The following is a 15540-nucleotide window of genomic DNA, read 5'->3' as shown; positions in this document are numbered from 1 at the left end:
AAAATATTAAGTTGGGAATCCCTCTTTATGTGCTGGTTGTTCTAAAAATTCGTTTCATTTTTTTCATAGGGAGTCTATCTTGTTCTGTTTTAACTTACTATCCAGGAATGGTAAAACTTTTCATAACAAAGGTTTAATTAGAATGGTTAATAACTGTGATTTCCAAAGTGTCTGAGTCAGTCTTAGTAATAATTAGGGAGTTTTGTTCCATACAAAATGCTTTATTTAACCTTCATGCCTTCATTCAGATAATTATACAAATGCATACATTTAAAGGTTTAAACTCTATTTCAGTTCACAGCTCAAGTCATAGGAAAGTTGAATACAGAAAAGCAATGCACCAACAGAATATGTCTGAGACACCATTAAAAACGATAACACTTGTTCATTTAAATCTCTGAGAATAGACTGGAATAATCATCCTCTGAGAGAATCTCATTAGGAGGGTCTCCCTTTACGTTATCATAGGGCAAAAAAAAATCACCATTTTACAGTAAAAGGAAAAAAGCTCTGAATATATTTACAATACATACACTATACATAAATACAAGAACAACACTTACATAATATTAATAAACTTATAACAGGGTTCACCTAAACACTACAGAGTATATAAATGCAGAAGAAACTATTGGGAAATTAGATCTTTAGATAAGCTGGAGAAATAAATTCATTTGTAATTAAAACTCTGAACAGAAAACCAAATGAAGATTTAAGAAATTAACACGCTTGCTTGCCAGCATCATTGGCGGGGTTTTATCCTTAAACACGTAGGACCTCCCCTAGGCAGTCGTCACTCTCTAGGGTCAGAGACCCAAGAGTCTCTTGGAAAATTACATCTGTCAAGTGTATTAAATGCAGCACGTCTATTCAATTTGCTGTTCAGGGGCTTCAAGCCTAGAATAACTGTTTCGTAAACTAAAGGATGTTTTTGTATGTTCACACAGATAAATCTTGTAATCCAATCACCATGTATAATGAGCTAAGTGTTCAAGGAAAGTAAAAGGATGCCTGCTTGAATTGGCTAAAGATGTTATTTTTCTTTATTCCCATGTATTTTTTTCAAATACGACTGATTTATTCGAACAATATGTTGTTTGAATTGACCCCCCCGACACACACACACCAAGAGCAACGTCTAGACTACTGCTAATTATAACTGAGTCATTTTAAGTGGCAGGTGGGTATCTTAAAGGTGGTCTGTTCGCATCATTTCACAGCCCAGAAAGTTCTGAGTACATTCTTCTGTGAACAAACATGAATCTGCTGGTTCCTCTTTTTTAAAATGAGCATGTTATGATACACATAATTGCATTATGATGCAGGGTGACATAATACATAAGACGATGTTTTCAAGCTGGTCTTGTAAGTAGTTATCTCACATCCACAGAGAGTTGGTTTGCCATGTGATGCAATGTGTTCCACAGACATGAACAAAACAATATAGCCACCATTCCATGAGGGGGGTGGGTGGGTGGTGATTTTTAAAAATGAATTTTCAAACACAACGAATTGTGGACAGACAAGTTGATAGGAAAGAGCCTCCAATATAGGCACCAGTGCCCCAGTTCAAGAATACCCATCCAATGTAATAAAGTTTGAGGAACAAAATGCATACTGTAGTCTGGATGTAATTACAAACTCTGCTATGGGAAAACTAGAAACACAAGTAGGGCAAAAGCATTTTCTATGTTTTATGCTATATCTTTGGAGCATGAAATTAGCAGGAAGGAAAGATGTTGGTATGTCCTTAAAATATCTTTCTTTTTGATTACTTGGGCACTTTTACTAGAATTTGACCCAAATCCTTCTCTCCTATTCATCCTCATTTCTCAACAAAAAATGAATCTCTGTGAAAGTCTTAGTAAGCCAGCTTTAGAAAAAGCAAGATATAATACTCACAAAGAGTCATTGGTTCTTGCTTTGCACAAAGAGCAGACTCTGTTGTCAAACATTTAAAATTTCTAGAGACGAAGTCTAGAAAGAAAAAAATACTGATGTGACTATTTCCACTATTCATCTCTTTTCAATTCAAAGTTGTGGTTTTGTTGTTGAGAAATTATTGCTTGTGAAACCCAATTAACTGAGAAGAGTCCCTTCCAACGTGGGTTGTGCACACAGAGCACTTGCTTTCAGCACAGAAGGAAATCTGTTTATGCAGGTTTTATCTCTTCCCTCAGCCAAGTAACAGGGAGAAAGAAAGATCATAATTCAGGCGATTCATTTTCGGAAAAAGAAACACATGAGAAACGACATTCTCTTAATGTTTTCTAAGTCCATTAGTACGTCCATGAATCAATACTGTCAGAGACCTTGTTCTACACAGAAAAGGTGGGGCGGGGGGTGTTTCATTTCTCTGATGTTGGACGGCTTCTCACAAAAAATTCAATTAAACTAACAATACTATAAACAAATTATTTATAAGATTATTTAAAACATTCCAAGGCGGTGCTGTTAGGTGAGAAATCTGAAAAGGAATTATCCGTTATCTCTCCTTGATCATCATCCGAACGTTTGTGATTGCCACTCCATTAACAAATGCCAAGAGTGGGCTCTGCTATTAACGACTAGCTCCATGGAGGTCAAAATTTCAAATGCACTTTAAGCAGATTCTAGCAGGAAAGGTTTTTTAGTATACCTACAAAGACATAAGAATCGTGAAAACCCAATCCAGCTAAAATGCTATGTGATAATTGTTGGATCTCCAGGCCAGACATTTAGGAGGAAAGTGACCAGTTCAGGGAGAGACAAGTTCTGGTTGTTGCACTTTGCACTTTCCTTCGTGTGTCTTTCCAGAAGACTGATTTCAAATATTCTGTACCACTGTCAAATCATGTGCTATATCATGTCCCTGTATCTTTCTTGGAAAATATGATGACTATGCATCCATAATAAAACTACTTAAGAGTTAGATATGGAAAGTTGGCTGCTGGGAACACACGTGCAGTGTGGTGTGGTGGAAAGAATACAGCTTCAGAGCCAGAGACAGGTAGCTTCATGTCCCCACTCCGCCATCCATTATTTCTGTGTTTGAGGACAACCCAGCCACTCTCTCCATGCCTCAGTTTCCCATCCATAAAACACAGAACTGTTGTACAGACGAGAGGCAACGTATTTAAAAATTACCTAGTATAGTGCTTGGCACATAGTAAGAGCTTAATTAAAAATAGCCATTATTTCATGGCTGGTGAAGTTTTTGACCTTTCTCAAGTTCATTTATACTTTCAGACAACTTCCAGAAAGCGGCTCTGTCGGAAGAGCTGGCTTCAGTGAGGTTAAGGAACCCAGTGACTTTCCTTTGACACTCGATTGGTTATTTTACATGCTATCCCGGTATATTTCCTCCTCCTTTCCCTTCTTTCTGAAACTTGAAGGAGGAAACAGCAGATGGTTTTCTAGCCCTGCGGTCTGGTTCTGGAGAACACTGTCCATCCTGATCGTCTTCACTAAAGCCTGAGTGTTTAATCACCATTATACTTTTTAAATTGCTCTTACCAAATGTTTGGCTCTGAAAGAGTATAATTTTACTGATAGCCCTCAATAGCTTGTTTGGGTGGGTCTGTGCTGAGATGGCAGGGCTGGAGAATTTCAAGGGCTCTTGTCTATTCATACGATCTCATTGTATGTTTCTATTCATGGCTCTACTTTTAGCAGTGAAATGATTATAGGAAAAAGTCGGGAAGTTCTAAATGTAAATCTAGAAATTTCCAGGACTCATTACAAACCTTGGTTAACAGCTACGCGTATTAAGTGTCAGTTACATACACTTCAGTAGACTTTTTAGGGATAAATGATTGTGTCAATATTCATTCCAAAATACTTCTTAGATAACAGAAAATATTAGGAAAAAAAAGGAAATAAATGCAGAGATGGATTTGTGCATTTGATATTAGTGGATAAAATAAAGTAAAACCACCAAATATCTTCACTGTTTTGCCCTAAATAAATTTGATAACTGAGCAAAACTTTTTGAGGCACACTCAGTGCTTCCTAAGTTTGGGGCCAATCATAGCGAAGTTTTTATCTCAAAATTATAATTGCCATATGCCATAGCGTATGTTAAAGATAACCTTAATGTTCAAATTTGCATTCTTACATTCTGTAAGAAAAGGAGATTAAATTAAGAAATGCTAACATAAACAAGATTACGTATACTTAAAAAGACACTAAAGAATTTTTGTGGGTGTGTGAACAGATTCAATTTACTATGTGCATATATTTACTCTGTGTGCATGTGTTTCCCAAATGTGGAGGAAAAACCCAGTCTCAAGAAGAATTATTGCTTGTAAAAGTACAGGAATATCTCATTGGTCATAATGTTTATTGACAGGCACTTTAGCTTTTAGTTCATGTCTGAAAATGGGCATTAGCTTATTCCCATTGCCAGTATAGATTTATTTAACATGTGGCCATATCTATAACTTAATCTTGTCGACAGGTAGCTACGCCTGAAAGTATTCCCTCCGGAATTAAACAAGAATAAACACCTGTATAGTGTTTTTGATCAAGAACTACTCTGTTGAGGAGGAAGATAACTGAGAGAACAATTGTTAGATGCTTTTTTTTTTTTTAAGCACAAGTAAAATCCCATGCAGCTGTTTTCCCCTTTCAGGTAAAGACATTTGAGTTTGGAATCAGTTGTTTGCAACTTAAAATGACTTCACTGTGTTTTAAACCATCCTGGCTAATTTGAGACAAGTGGCCACTCCATTTTTTCAGAGCACAAGAAATGTGCTGTGAGAAAGTGGAACAGGGTTCCCATGGCAACATCGCTAATTCTGTGTAAGATATACAAGGCATATCTGAACAAGTTTTTTTTTTTTATTGTGATGAAAACTAGAAGCTCTTTTTCCCAACATAGTTCATCAAACTATTTACAACCTCTGTAAAATTTGTGAGTTTGAAAATACTTTTTTCACTATCACATATGTTACGAATACAGTAAAATATTTCACTCTATTTTTTAAAGATGCAGTATCCTATTTCATTTTTTATGAAAATCTGAATTTCTATTGCAATTGCACAGTATTTAGTATATTTAAAGTACCAATGGACATGGGTTGCTAAACAGACATTATTCTATAATGAAACTGTGAAAATATAGCATTTAAAAATTTTATGTACACTTCTTAACTATAAAATGCAGGCAAAGTCATATATAGCATTATAAGCTGATTCCCTAATAAGGTAAATAACTTACATTTCTAGACAGCATGGATTATTACAAATTCATTCTTTTAAAAAAGTTCTTTGTTGACATTTATGAGCCTACTGGCTGCTGCATATACAGGTGTGTATACAGGTGTGCATGTGTTGGGATGTCTGTGCAGGTAAGTGGACAGCAGTGTGGGGCATAAGTAGAAATGTAACGTGGAAGACATAACTTAGCAAACCTCTTTTTAAAATAAAACCAAATCAAAGTGAAAGATTTTTAAATGAAATGCACTACCTCAGAAAAAGTGAAGGAAGAGATTTGGTCAATGAAGTTGTAGAATACATTTACCTCCTAAATTTACAGGCATTAGTAAAGAGCACAATCTGAGATTGAATTATGGACTATGATATGAGTATTAAGGCTTCCTGGGCCTATTATGATCTGTAAGAGTTACTTCATGTTCAGTCCCTTATATGAAGACTATCAATGTATTATGGATGCTGGTATTCTTAACACTGCTTAAATTCTGTCAAACCTTACTATAAATGTTAAGACAGCTTTATAACAACATCGTGGCTACATTTCTAAGCAGTCATAACAACATAACAAAGGCGTATTAATACATTTGAAGGCCTCACCTCACCAGATTTATTCAATTGCAGCTTTGGTAAGTATAATAAATAAAGTACAGAATAAGGAATACTGCATCTTTATCCATATACATGTTATCATTCTAATGAACTGATTTCAAAGTGCAGAATTATATTTATGTTTAAAACACAAATGGCAATTTGAAGTTAAAAAAGTATAAAAATGAACACAATCTTCGTATGAGCTATTCAGAATTTCAACCATAATGAGAATGGCCTTTCTAATCATCTGGAACTGGCATTGTAAACACTGTAGCTTTTTGTAAGTTTTTCCCCCCTGACGATCCTCTTCCTATTTTCCATTTTAATTTTAAAGTGAATAAAAAGTGCTCTCTTTTTTTTTCAATGTAGTTGATGTTACTGTTATTCAACTGCTTTTGAAAATAAACGTCCTATAATGTTTTGTAAAAGTAATGCCAGGCAGTACTATAATCTTTACGGTGAAGCCATTAGAAATTTCAGTCTAAATGTCTTAATAGAACTTAAGACAAGTTATCGAGCAGGCTTCTCAGAGTCCAAACACAGTTGACAGGACGGAGCTGGAGGAGGATGGGGAAGCGTGAACTGTTCTCCTAACAACTTAGGATCAGAACATGAAGAAGGAATCTTTTAAAACCTCAAAGCCTGAACCTTATAACTTTTCAAATAACATAAACTCCCTTGAACTCAATCTCTACAATGCAAAGAGACAGTCAGGTCCACTGTGGCTTCGCAAGCCATACCGCCGCCTTTGTATAAGTTCTCAGAGATGCACACATGCCCCGCTGCACACTGAACAGATTCAAATTCAAAACCAAAGAACGATTCTAGTTAGGGAACCAATGACGAGTCCTTCGGATTCTACTTCTTTTCTGTTGTTCGTCATCTACTGTGCTTTTTAAAAGAGGCAAGAATGAATGTAAGATGAAACGGAGGAAGCTTTTCCATGCTCAAAGGTATTTCTATTTAAAAATCCAGTTCCTTTTCTCTCAAACCACTTTCCTTTCCATGGGGAAACATTTGTAGAAAACTCAACAAAGAGCGTTTGCTATGTCCTAAGACAACCCCCGATAAGTTTCAGTCCTGGGCTAGATCGGCAACTCATTCACTATTTGTGCTTGGATCCCTCCTCAGAAGTATCGATATGTCAAAAGCGGGGAATGGTGTGACGCCGACAGGTTTTGTCAGTTAACTTACTGTCTCAGTCTGGTTTCCACTTTCAGAGGGTGAGGGAAAAAACTCACACTTTCCTGAATCTTTCCTATGTTATTAGAGAGGAGCAGCTCATTTAGCTCTGTGCTAAATTTAAACCAAGCTGTCACTCAGGAAGCTCCCACTGCCTGTCAGTTCTATGGATTCTAAATGCCATTTCTACCTGTAACACTCTCAAGACATCTCTCAGCAGAGAAAAGGACTGGCCTTCTTATGAGAGCAGGGAGAACTGAATCAAGTCTACACTTCACCTGAGTGACTCACCTACTACCTGCCAACTAGGTTCCAGAACTAGCAGAGAGGGCTCCACGGCTGTCTTGGCCACTCTCTGTGTTCTTTGCTGCTGACCAATAATCAATGCTGGCGGCATCAGGAAAACTTTTTCTATTCCAAATGGTCACAGGCAATGAGAAATAGGAGTTGTATACAGTACAGATTTAAAAACAAACAAACAAGCAAAAAAAAACCTTTCCAGTTGGTAAAAAACAAAAAACATAAAACCCAGTGCTTAGTGGGTAGTAGATTGTGTAGCTAAAGAAGCTATTTATCAATAGAATCACAGCCCTTGTTAGAGGGAAATTTCCTGATATTTCAGACCTGGCAGAAAAAGTAGAGCACATTTTTGAAGACAGAATTTGACCTGAAAATCATTTTGCTGTTGCTTGAACATTTAAAAAAAATTCCTTTTAATACCATCCAACATAAATTGTCTTTGTTTCAATGTTTATAGTTCTTGCTTCATCAGAATAAGATTATCCGAATTAGATGATCCTAAAAAGGATAATTCTGCAACTGAAAATTATTTCAGAATGTTTAAACATTAAAAAATGAGCTAGTAATATTGTGAGGTTAATCGGTGCAATTCCCCAAATCAAGTGTTCGTAATTAAAATATATTGCAAAGGCCTATACGCTGGCAACCTTTTATATCTAAGCTATAAAAATCTTAACAACAACAATAACTAAAAACCTCACCAAGCCCCTTAGCCACATAAAGCTGAAAAATAAACAGCTTTTAGTGGGGGAAAAATATGATAATTTTTCTGAAAGAATGCTTATTGGTGATGTATTGCTTTGTTTACTATGTACTTTGCTAGTTGCCAAAAAGGCTCATAATTTTAGGGGGTTGATGGGACTGTAATTATCTCTCACCCTCAGCACAGGATGAGTGGCTTCGACATCCCTGCAGAGGTCGATGCAGAACCACTGGGTCCTGATACAGTTTAGAAAATGGAATCTGTATAGAAGAACCTATTGGAGAGTCATTTATCCTTGGCTCTCCAGGTGAGGAACTAGCACCATGTCAGGCTTTCCTCAGGGAGCCCTCCCTTTCCACTGACTCAGTTCCAAGGAGAACTGACCCATTAACCCAAGAGTTAATGCCCTGCTATGCCTCCCTGGCCTTTCCAGTCACAAAATAACTGTTTTCAAACAAGAAAAGGGGAGCATAATCTTTAATTGTGGTAGTCAACCAAGCAGGACAACAAACAGCAGAGAGATTACCTCAGTGCTGTAAATGTAACCAAGAAATCTAAAATGCTGGGGTGTTTTTTACAATCCCTTTAGTAAGTATGAAAACTGGTAACGTGAGTCCTCAGTGAAGTTATTGTAGGAAAGTCCTTTTATTCATTATTGCTTTTCTCCTCAAGAGGTGCATTATTTCCATCTCTGCTTTGTCTGATTTTTCACGTTCACTGACTTTGCCTGGGCAGCCTCACCTCTTACCTTGGTGCCAGTGTGTCTAAGAAAGTTTTTTTCCCCCCCCGATTCCTTGTAATCAAATACTAAGGGCAGGAAGAGATGATGCCTAGGTGACAGAACACTGCAATTTGAAGTGGGGCAGTAGTTTTTTAGACAGGCTCTTCCTATTCAACTACAGAACACCTCTGTGCCAGTCCATGCCAGGGCAGACACCAGGACTAGACTCCAACTGAAATGTCGCTGCCCCTCTGCTCGAACAGATGAACAAAACAAATTGAAACGAAACAAAAACAATCAACAACAAACAAATGAAAGATTCAATGTTGGTTTTCTTCAGGGCATGGCATAATGACAAGTTGTGGGCGATATCTAGTTGCTGCCATCACTACTGCGAAGGGCTGCCTGAGTGCCCTTTTATTTTCAGGTGATGAAACCTCTCCAACAGCTTCTTCTTTTCTACTTCCATGCTGCTTGCTGGTTAACAGATTGGATATGTGTTCTATCTCACTCAGATAGTAACTAAAATTTCTGTAAAAAGGGGTTAAGAGGTGGGATGATGGGAGAATAATTCCAATTTAGAAGGTCTTGCTCTCGCCATCAATTTGTGGTAGATGACCTTTAAAGTATCAATAACAAAATGTCTGACAGCTCAGAAAACGTACAAGCTACAAACATCTTTAAATGGCAGAGTACACAGCACGGAAAACAATGCCTGTCTCTTCAGCATTTGTGTCACCGATCTCCCAGGCGTGAAGACGTTTCTCATGTAGTCGCGATGGGGGTTTACCTTCAGACCAAAAGGAGAAGTGTTCCTTCTTTTTCCTGCTCTGGTTTCAGACATCGTGGGACGGTGATGCCCTTTTGTGTTAACACTGTGAAGGGGATTCAGCCCTGCTGAACTGGGTGCCGCTAAGAGATCCAGCTCTCACGCTCAGCTGGACAGGTAGCATTCCTCACACTAGCATATGCCTCCGGCGGTGCAGTGCCAAATGGTCTGACCGGGAAAAGCTGCGGTCACAGTCCGCACACTTGAATGGCTTCACTCCCGTGTGTTTGCGGTAATGCCTCGTCAGTTCATCCGAACGAGCAAACTTCCAGGTGCAGCCTTCCCAAGTACACTTGTAGGGTTTCTCTCCTGGAAGAAACAAAGGGACACACGCTTTGGTACTCCATCACTTTTCCGTAAAAACCAAGCCAGCGCGACGGATTGGGATATTAGTTTTCAATGGGATTTTCCATTTGGAAATCCTGTCGGGAAACCTGGCCATCTCACCAGCAGGTTTGGGGTGGGACAGATGGGGGTTTCGATCTCCTCTCTCCTGCTGTGACATCTGGCAAGTCAGGTAACACTTGCATCCTCAATTACAGGTAAGTCACTTTGCAGTGAAAATATCAAAGCATAGACTGTTTGCTACTGGATGTAACTGCCAGTGGGAGACCACACTGGGGTATCAGAACTCTGCCTAGGTTGATCTGGCTTAAGTCTAAACGGAGAATTGCAAAAGGTAATTAGTTATGTTTTGTTTCGATATTCTTCCAAAATGTACATCGCTTAGATGTTTTAAGGCTATTTTAGGATACATTACCCATTTATCGGTTCCTGAGAAGATATACAAAATTTCATTAAAATGTAAAGCACTCCACCACCTTCAGAAATTAGGTATTAGGTTCATATAGTTCATAAACATCTACTTTTTTTGCCCATCTACTGGGAAAGAATCCTAGATATCTTAATAGTGTGAAGTTTAAATACCTTTTTCAGTGACAGGAATTAGGGCGAGCCCCGAGGAATCATCAGGTTGGTTCTAGTGTTGAAACTCACAGTAAAAAACAGTCTGAAGTAGTATGTAATTTGACCAGGTCCCTCAGTCAACTTGTAAGGACAGTAAAATATGCAAAGGCATTGCTGGGAAAAGATACACTATCCATTGTCCAATGCGCTCCCAGGGGGAGCTGGACAATAGTTGACCCAGGTGTGCTTTTTCCTGGCTCTCATTCAGAATGGAAGCCCTGTCCCCATGCAACCCCACAAAAACTGATCTCTTCTCTGTCCCTCCCATCCAGAAGTCAACAACATGCTGCTTGGCCACACATGGCCTCTGGAGAAATGGCCTGAGATAGGGAAGAGGGTCATTTGTTGATCCCTGAATACAGAGCTGCAAAGTGAGTAATGCTAACGCCACTTTACAGATGAGAAAACCAAGGCTAGTAAAAAGATGTGTTTGGCTCCAAATCCAGCACTTTTAACGAGGCTACCGTGGAGTGGGTAATTCTTTCCCAATCTAAAATTTGTCACAGAAAAAGTTAGTTCTACTCTCTTAGATACTTCCAAATTATTCACTTCCTATTGCTATTAAGCCACCTATGACAATATATCATAAAGATTTTGTTGAGATGCTTTTCTCCTCTACCAGTTTCTGAATATGTGGAGTCAAGGACCATGTCTCTACTATTTTAGTATCCTCAGAGCCTAGAGCTGGTGCCAAGGCAAGTGATTGAATGAATAAAACCACCACACACACACACACACACACACACACACAAACTACTAAGCCCTGTAAATGAGATGAACGAGTAATGCCTACATGGGAAAACTACACCAAACTGAACCCAAGATTTTCATTCTATTGTTAAATAAATGATATCTATATGAGTCCTTTCAGGAGCAAGCAGCCTTTTCAGAAGCCAGTGACTAGTACAGATCAGTTAAACCCAGAAATGTTGATGCACTAATTGTGGCCCAGAGAAAGCTCTAGATGACTCCGACAGGGCTCCAGCCTACTGACTAGATTAACCCCAAACCTCAGCTCCTGACTCATTCTGGATGCCCTGTGGAGACAAAAATCTGCAGGTGTCTACTGATCAGAATTTAACAGAATTAAAAAATAAATAAAAATCAGCAAGACTGCTAACTTAAAAAGACTTGGTGACAGGGGCTACTATATAGTATATGAATAGCAACTGTTAACATGCCTTTTTTTTTTTTTTAAACATATCATCCCTATATATTTTTTGAATTTACATCACGAGTATGGGTTCTAATAAACTCAGCTTGATATAAACCATGTCTTTAAAAACACATCCGCCTTTGGGGCAATGAGCTCAGCCCACTGACTTTGTCATCAACAGGCATCTCCTAGCTGTCTCTTGTGTTACTATGCAACCAGCTACAGAGAGTGTTAAGTCCTAAGAAGCAAAGAATTAAGGGTTTTTCCTAATTGGGTAAAAGTATTTCTCATTTGTGTGGTAAGAGGATGTGTATGTTTACCCGGGTGAGGAAGTGTCATATGAGTATGACTGGGATTAGACAAGCTTGCTACACCCTCACCTGGCCATTCCAGGTCAAGTGAGAGGAAGGGGCTCCATATCAGGGCCGGGCCTAGAAAGCAGCGAGGGCCAGGGGAGGCGGACAAGAGCTTCCAGTCCCATCTCAAGAAGGATCTTAGAGGCTGGCAGGGCCCACTGTAGAGACAGTTTGTTGTCTCAGGTGCTCTCTGGATCTTCTTGTACAACCAGTCTTGACACTTAATATTCTGATTTCTTCCTCAAAATTATAACGGTCTACTTCTACTTTTGTTCTGGCTGTTTAACAATTTTCCCCATGAAAATTTACTGGAGGGGGTGGTCAACTGTGGCCCCCCCCCAGGGCAAAACCAGTCTCTGGCCTGTTTTTCTGTTCAACGTGCGAGCTAAGAATGGTGTTTAAATTTTTAAATGGTTGGGAAAAATCAAAAGAGCACCATTTAGTTGCACTTGAAAATTACATGAAATTCAAATTTAGCATCCATAAATTAATTTTTATTGGAACACAGCCCAACGTTAATTTGTTTACATATTGTTGATGGCTACTTTCCAGTGATGCAGAATTGAGTGTTGCAACAGAGAATGTATAGCTTGCAACGCCTGAAGTATTTACTATCTGAGACGATAGAAAGTTTGCTGACCCTTGATATAAGGACAAGGCACCTCTGCTCTTTGTAGGCTCCCTGATTATGTTAAGTTATTGAATGACACCCATGTTAGTTTAGGATGAGTGGATGAGAAATTATTTTGGCTATAGAATAATCACTTATTCTCAACTTAGGACCTCAATTAAGATTCTAACAGTCTTCTCAGTAATAAACACAATATTTCTTGTCAAGTACTTTGAATTGAGAGTCCTGGGCAACAGGAAGTGAGTGATTATCTGAAAAGGCTCACTCAATTCAAACAGAATTTAAAAAATATCTTTGGGATCTCCTCTGCTCATTAAAAAATGAAGGTCTTCCTTATGAGGGCAAGGGTCAAGATGGAGTAAGATATGTCACCTAGTAACCAAAAGGGCAATGACCCTACACAGATGGAGCTCCCTCTGCCCCAGCCACTTTCAATACAGTTATGCATAATGGCCACTGTGGACGATGACAAGTTACTATAGTCTGCCGAGTCTGGGAAGGAGGACACACAAGGAGAAGGATCAGAAAGTAGGAGCTTAGATGTTTGGCAGTGTTACTAAGATGGATATTTTAAAGGGGAGGAGCAGGGAAAGCAACTGATGTCAAGGATTTCTGTGAGCCCACAAACGTGGAGCAGGGAAACAGTGCTGAATCTGAAAAGTATTCTCTGAGGTGGAATCAACTGCAATAAGTGATCATGAAAGACAAGGGTGGGCAAATGGGTAAAGGCAGTCACGAGGTATGCACTTTCAGTTATAAAATAAGTCCTGGAATGTAATGTACAGCATGGTGACTATAGTATAGTAACACTGTATTGCATATTTGTCAGTTGCTAAGGGAGTAGATCTTAAAAGTCCTCATCACAAGAAAAAAATCTGTATCTATGCATGTTGATGGATGTTAACTACACTTATAGTGATCATTTCACAACATATACAAATACTGAATCATTATGTTGTGCATCTGAAACTAATATAATGTTATATGTCAATCGTATTTTAACTAAAAAAAGACGAGAATAGGCCTCAAAAATACAAGAGGTAGATACTTTTCTACTCATGAATAAAAGAAAGGAAAATGACATAAAGCTTATAAGTTATTAGGGGCTAAGTGATTAATGAAGGCACATAATAAAGAATGCAAACCTTCACTGGGGATGGGAGGAGAGAGAAAGTATATCAGAAAATAGTAAACTTAATTTTCTGAGTGATAAATGAGTTTTCCTTGGAAATTTTCTTACAGAAATGCGTACTTTCTTTTTTAATATTCCAAAAATTCTCATGCATAATATTTCTCGCTCTCGTTGCCTCATTAACAAAACTGTGGCGTTTGGGTATTCTATCTTCAGGCTTTAAAAGAAAGAAAGGAAAAAAAACAAAACAAAACAAGATCTTCAAATTTATCTTCAAAACCAGAGGCTGAGCTATGGGAGTGGAGGAAAAGGAGATGACTACTCTGACCCGGCAGAGAGCTGGCTTCTGTCCCTCGCTCAAGAGAGACCTAGGTTTCGATTATACCCACCGAGTGCCTAGCATTTCATTAAACAAAGCAAAACAATAAATGCTCTCTTTGAACTAGTCAAATTTTAGAAATGAATACAAGAACATTTTAGTGGCTATTGCACTGTATTTAAATGGAACATTATATTTTATGCTTGTGCTTTAAAGCAATTTAAAGGGTATAATCTTATAAACAAATTAAGATAACAGCAACTAACTTCATAATGTGAATAAAAACTAATTAAAATGATAATTTTGTAAGCTATATTGAAGTGTGCTTAAATGAGCCCTGAAGGATATAATAAAGGACAGACAGACTTCTTCTTCCATCCTACCTTCTTTCTTCTAAAATCTTGCTAGAAAATAGAAAACTAAATCTAATGCTAAAAAGTTAGTGGTAAGGACAGAATGGTAGATACATTTTCCATGAAAATTTTCTTGTGGAAAGAGCTGGCTTGGACAATAAGTCAGGCGTCTCCCAGTGTCCTGGCTTCTACTGCTCACAGCTGCTCTGCATGAGGCTGAATGACAGCAACAGTAAACATGATTTCTAGTAATTTCTTCAGGAATAGTGAACCGTCTTTAAACTCATTTGAATTAGGATTCTGCAAATGGGTTATTCAACACTGTTTTCTCTAGAAATAAGCTAAAATTAAAAACAGCATGCCCACCTTCTTCACTCCTTTGTCTAACCCACAAGTACACTTAGAGTCCCTAGTGGCAAAATCGTTGAAAATTTATTTAACATTTTTCAAAATAACCAGAAGTTTTGACTCCACCATCAGATCGTCTTTGATATTTGCTTATTAATCCTATGAAAATAAAATGATAGAAAATGGCATGGTATATGTCTTCACCAACAAGTCTCAGTGATTTTTTAAGTTGAGATATTAAGTTGCTACTTTATAAGAAAAATCAAGAACGCAAGCTGAGTAATTGGTAGTTTGACACCCAAGGGGTGGCTTAGTAACTTCTAGGTCTTCAGTTCTGAAGTGAAGGTCTCTATGGCCCATGACGAATCCATAAACTGATTCCACCTTTTGTATTTAACAAAAAGAATCTAACCATTTTTCAGCACAACTTCTGTCTTCCTCCAATTCTTTAAAAAAACTGGACTGAACTATGAAAACCTCCGAAAAAGGAAAATGTCAGCCAAACTAATAGCAAGAGCATCTATTTTCAAAAGTGAAACAGCCCTGTTAAGATAAAAAGAGAATATAACAAAAAAAGAGAATTTGTTAATTTTCGTTCTAATACTCTTTTTAATTCCACATTTAGGGTTCATGTTAAACATAACTTTATATGTATATTAGCCATTTTGTGCATGTACATTCACAGGCATTATTTAAACAGAACTCTAAATTCAGCCTCCTGGGAAAATGAAAACTAACATCAAGGTTTTTTTTTTTT

General features: G+C 38.0%; 1 protein-coding gene across 4 annotated transcripts in view; it reads right to left on the bottom strand.

Annotated features, from left to right (window-relative positions):
- Positions 1-205: 205 nt before the first annotated feature.
- The window catches only part of KLF12 (Kruppel like factor 12), a 237584-nt gene continuing 222249 nt past the window's right edge, over positions 206-15540 (bottom strand). For 3 of the 4 annotated variants that reach the window (XM_011369778.2, XM_023536386.1, XM_023536387.1), the window contains one exon: positions 206-9831. In XM_011369778.2, coding sequence (XP_011368080.1) covers positions 9650-9831 — 182 coding nt within the window. In that variant the 3' untranslated portion in view covers positions 206-9649. The remainder of the gene's footprint in view (positions 9832-15540) is intronic. The other variant, XM_011369779.2, reaches the window with a different exon arrangement.

Source organism: Pteropus vampyrus, unplaced genomic scaffold (assembly GCF_000151845.1).
Source record: "Pteropus vampyrus isolate Shadow unplaced genomic scaffold, Pvam_2.0 Scaffold155, whole genome shotgun sequence".
Classification (NCBI taxonomy): Eukaryota; Metazoa; Chordata; class Mammalia; order Chiroptera; family Pteropodidae; genus Pteropus; species Pteropus vampyrus.
Note: the sequence above shows the minus strand (reverse complement) of the source record. Positions and strands in the feature narration are given on the sequence as shown.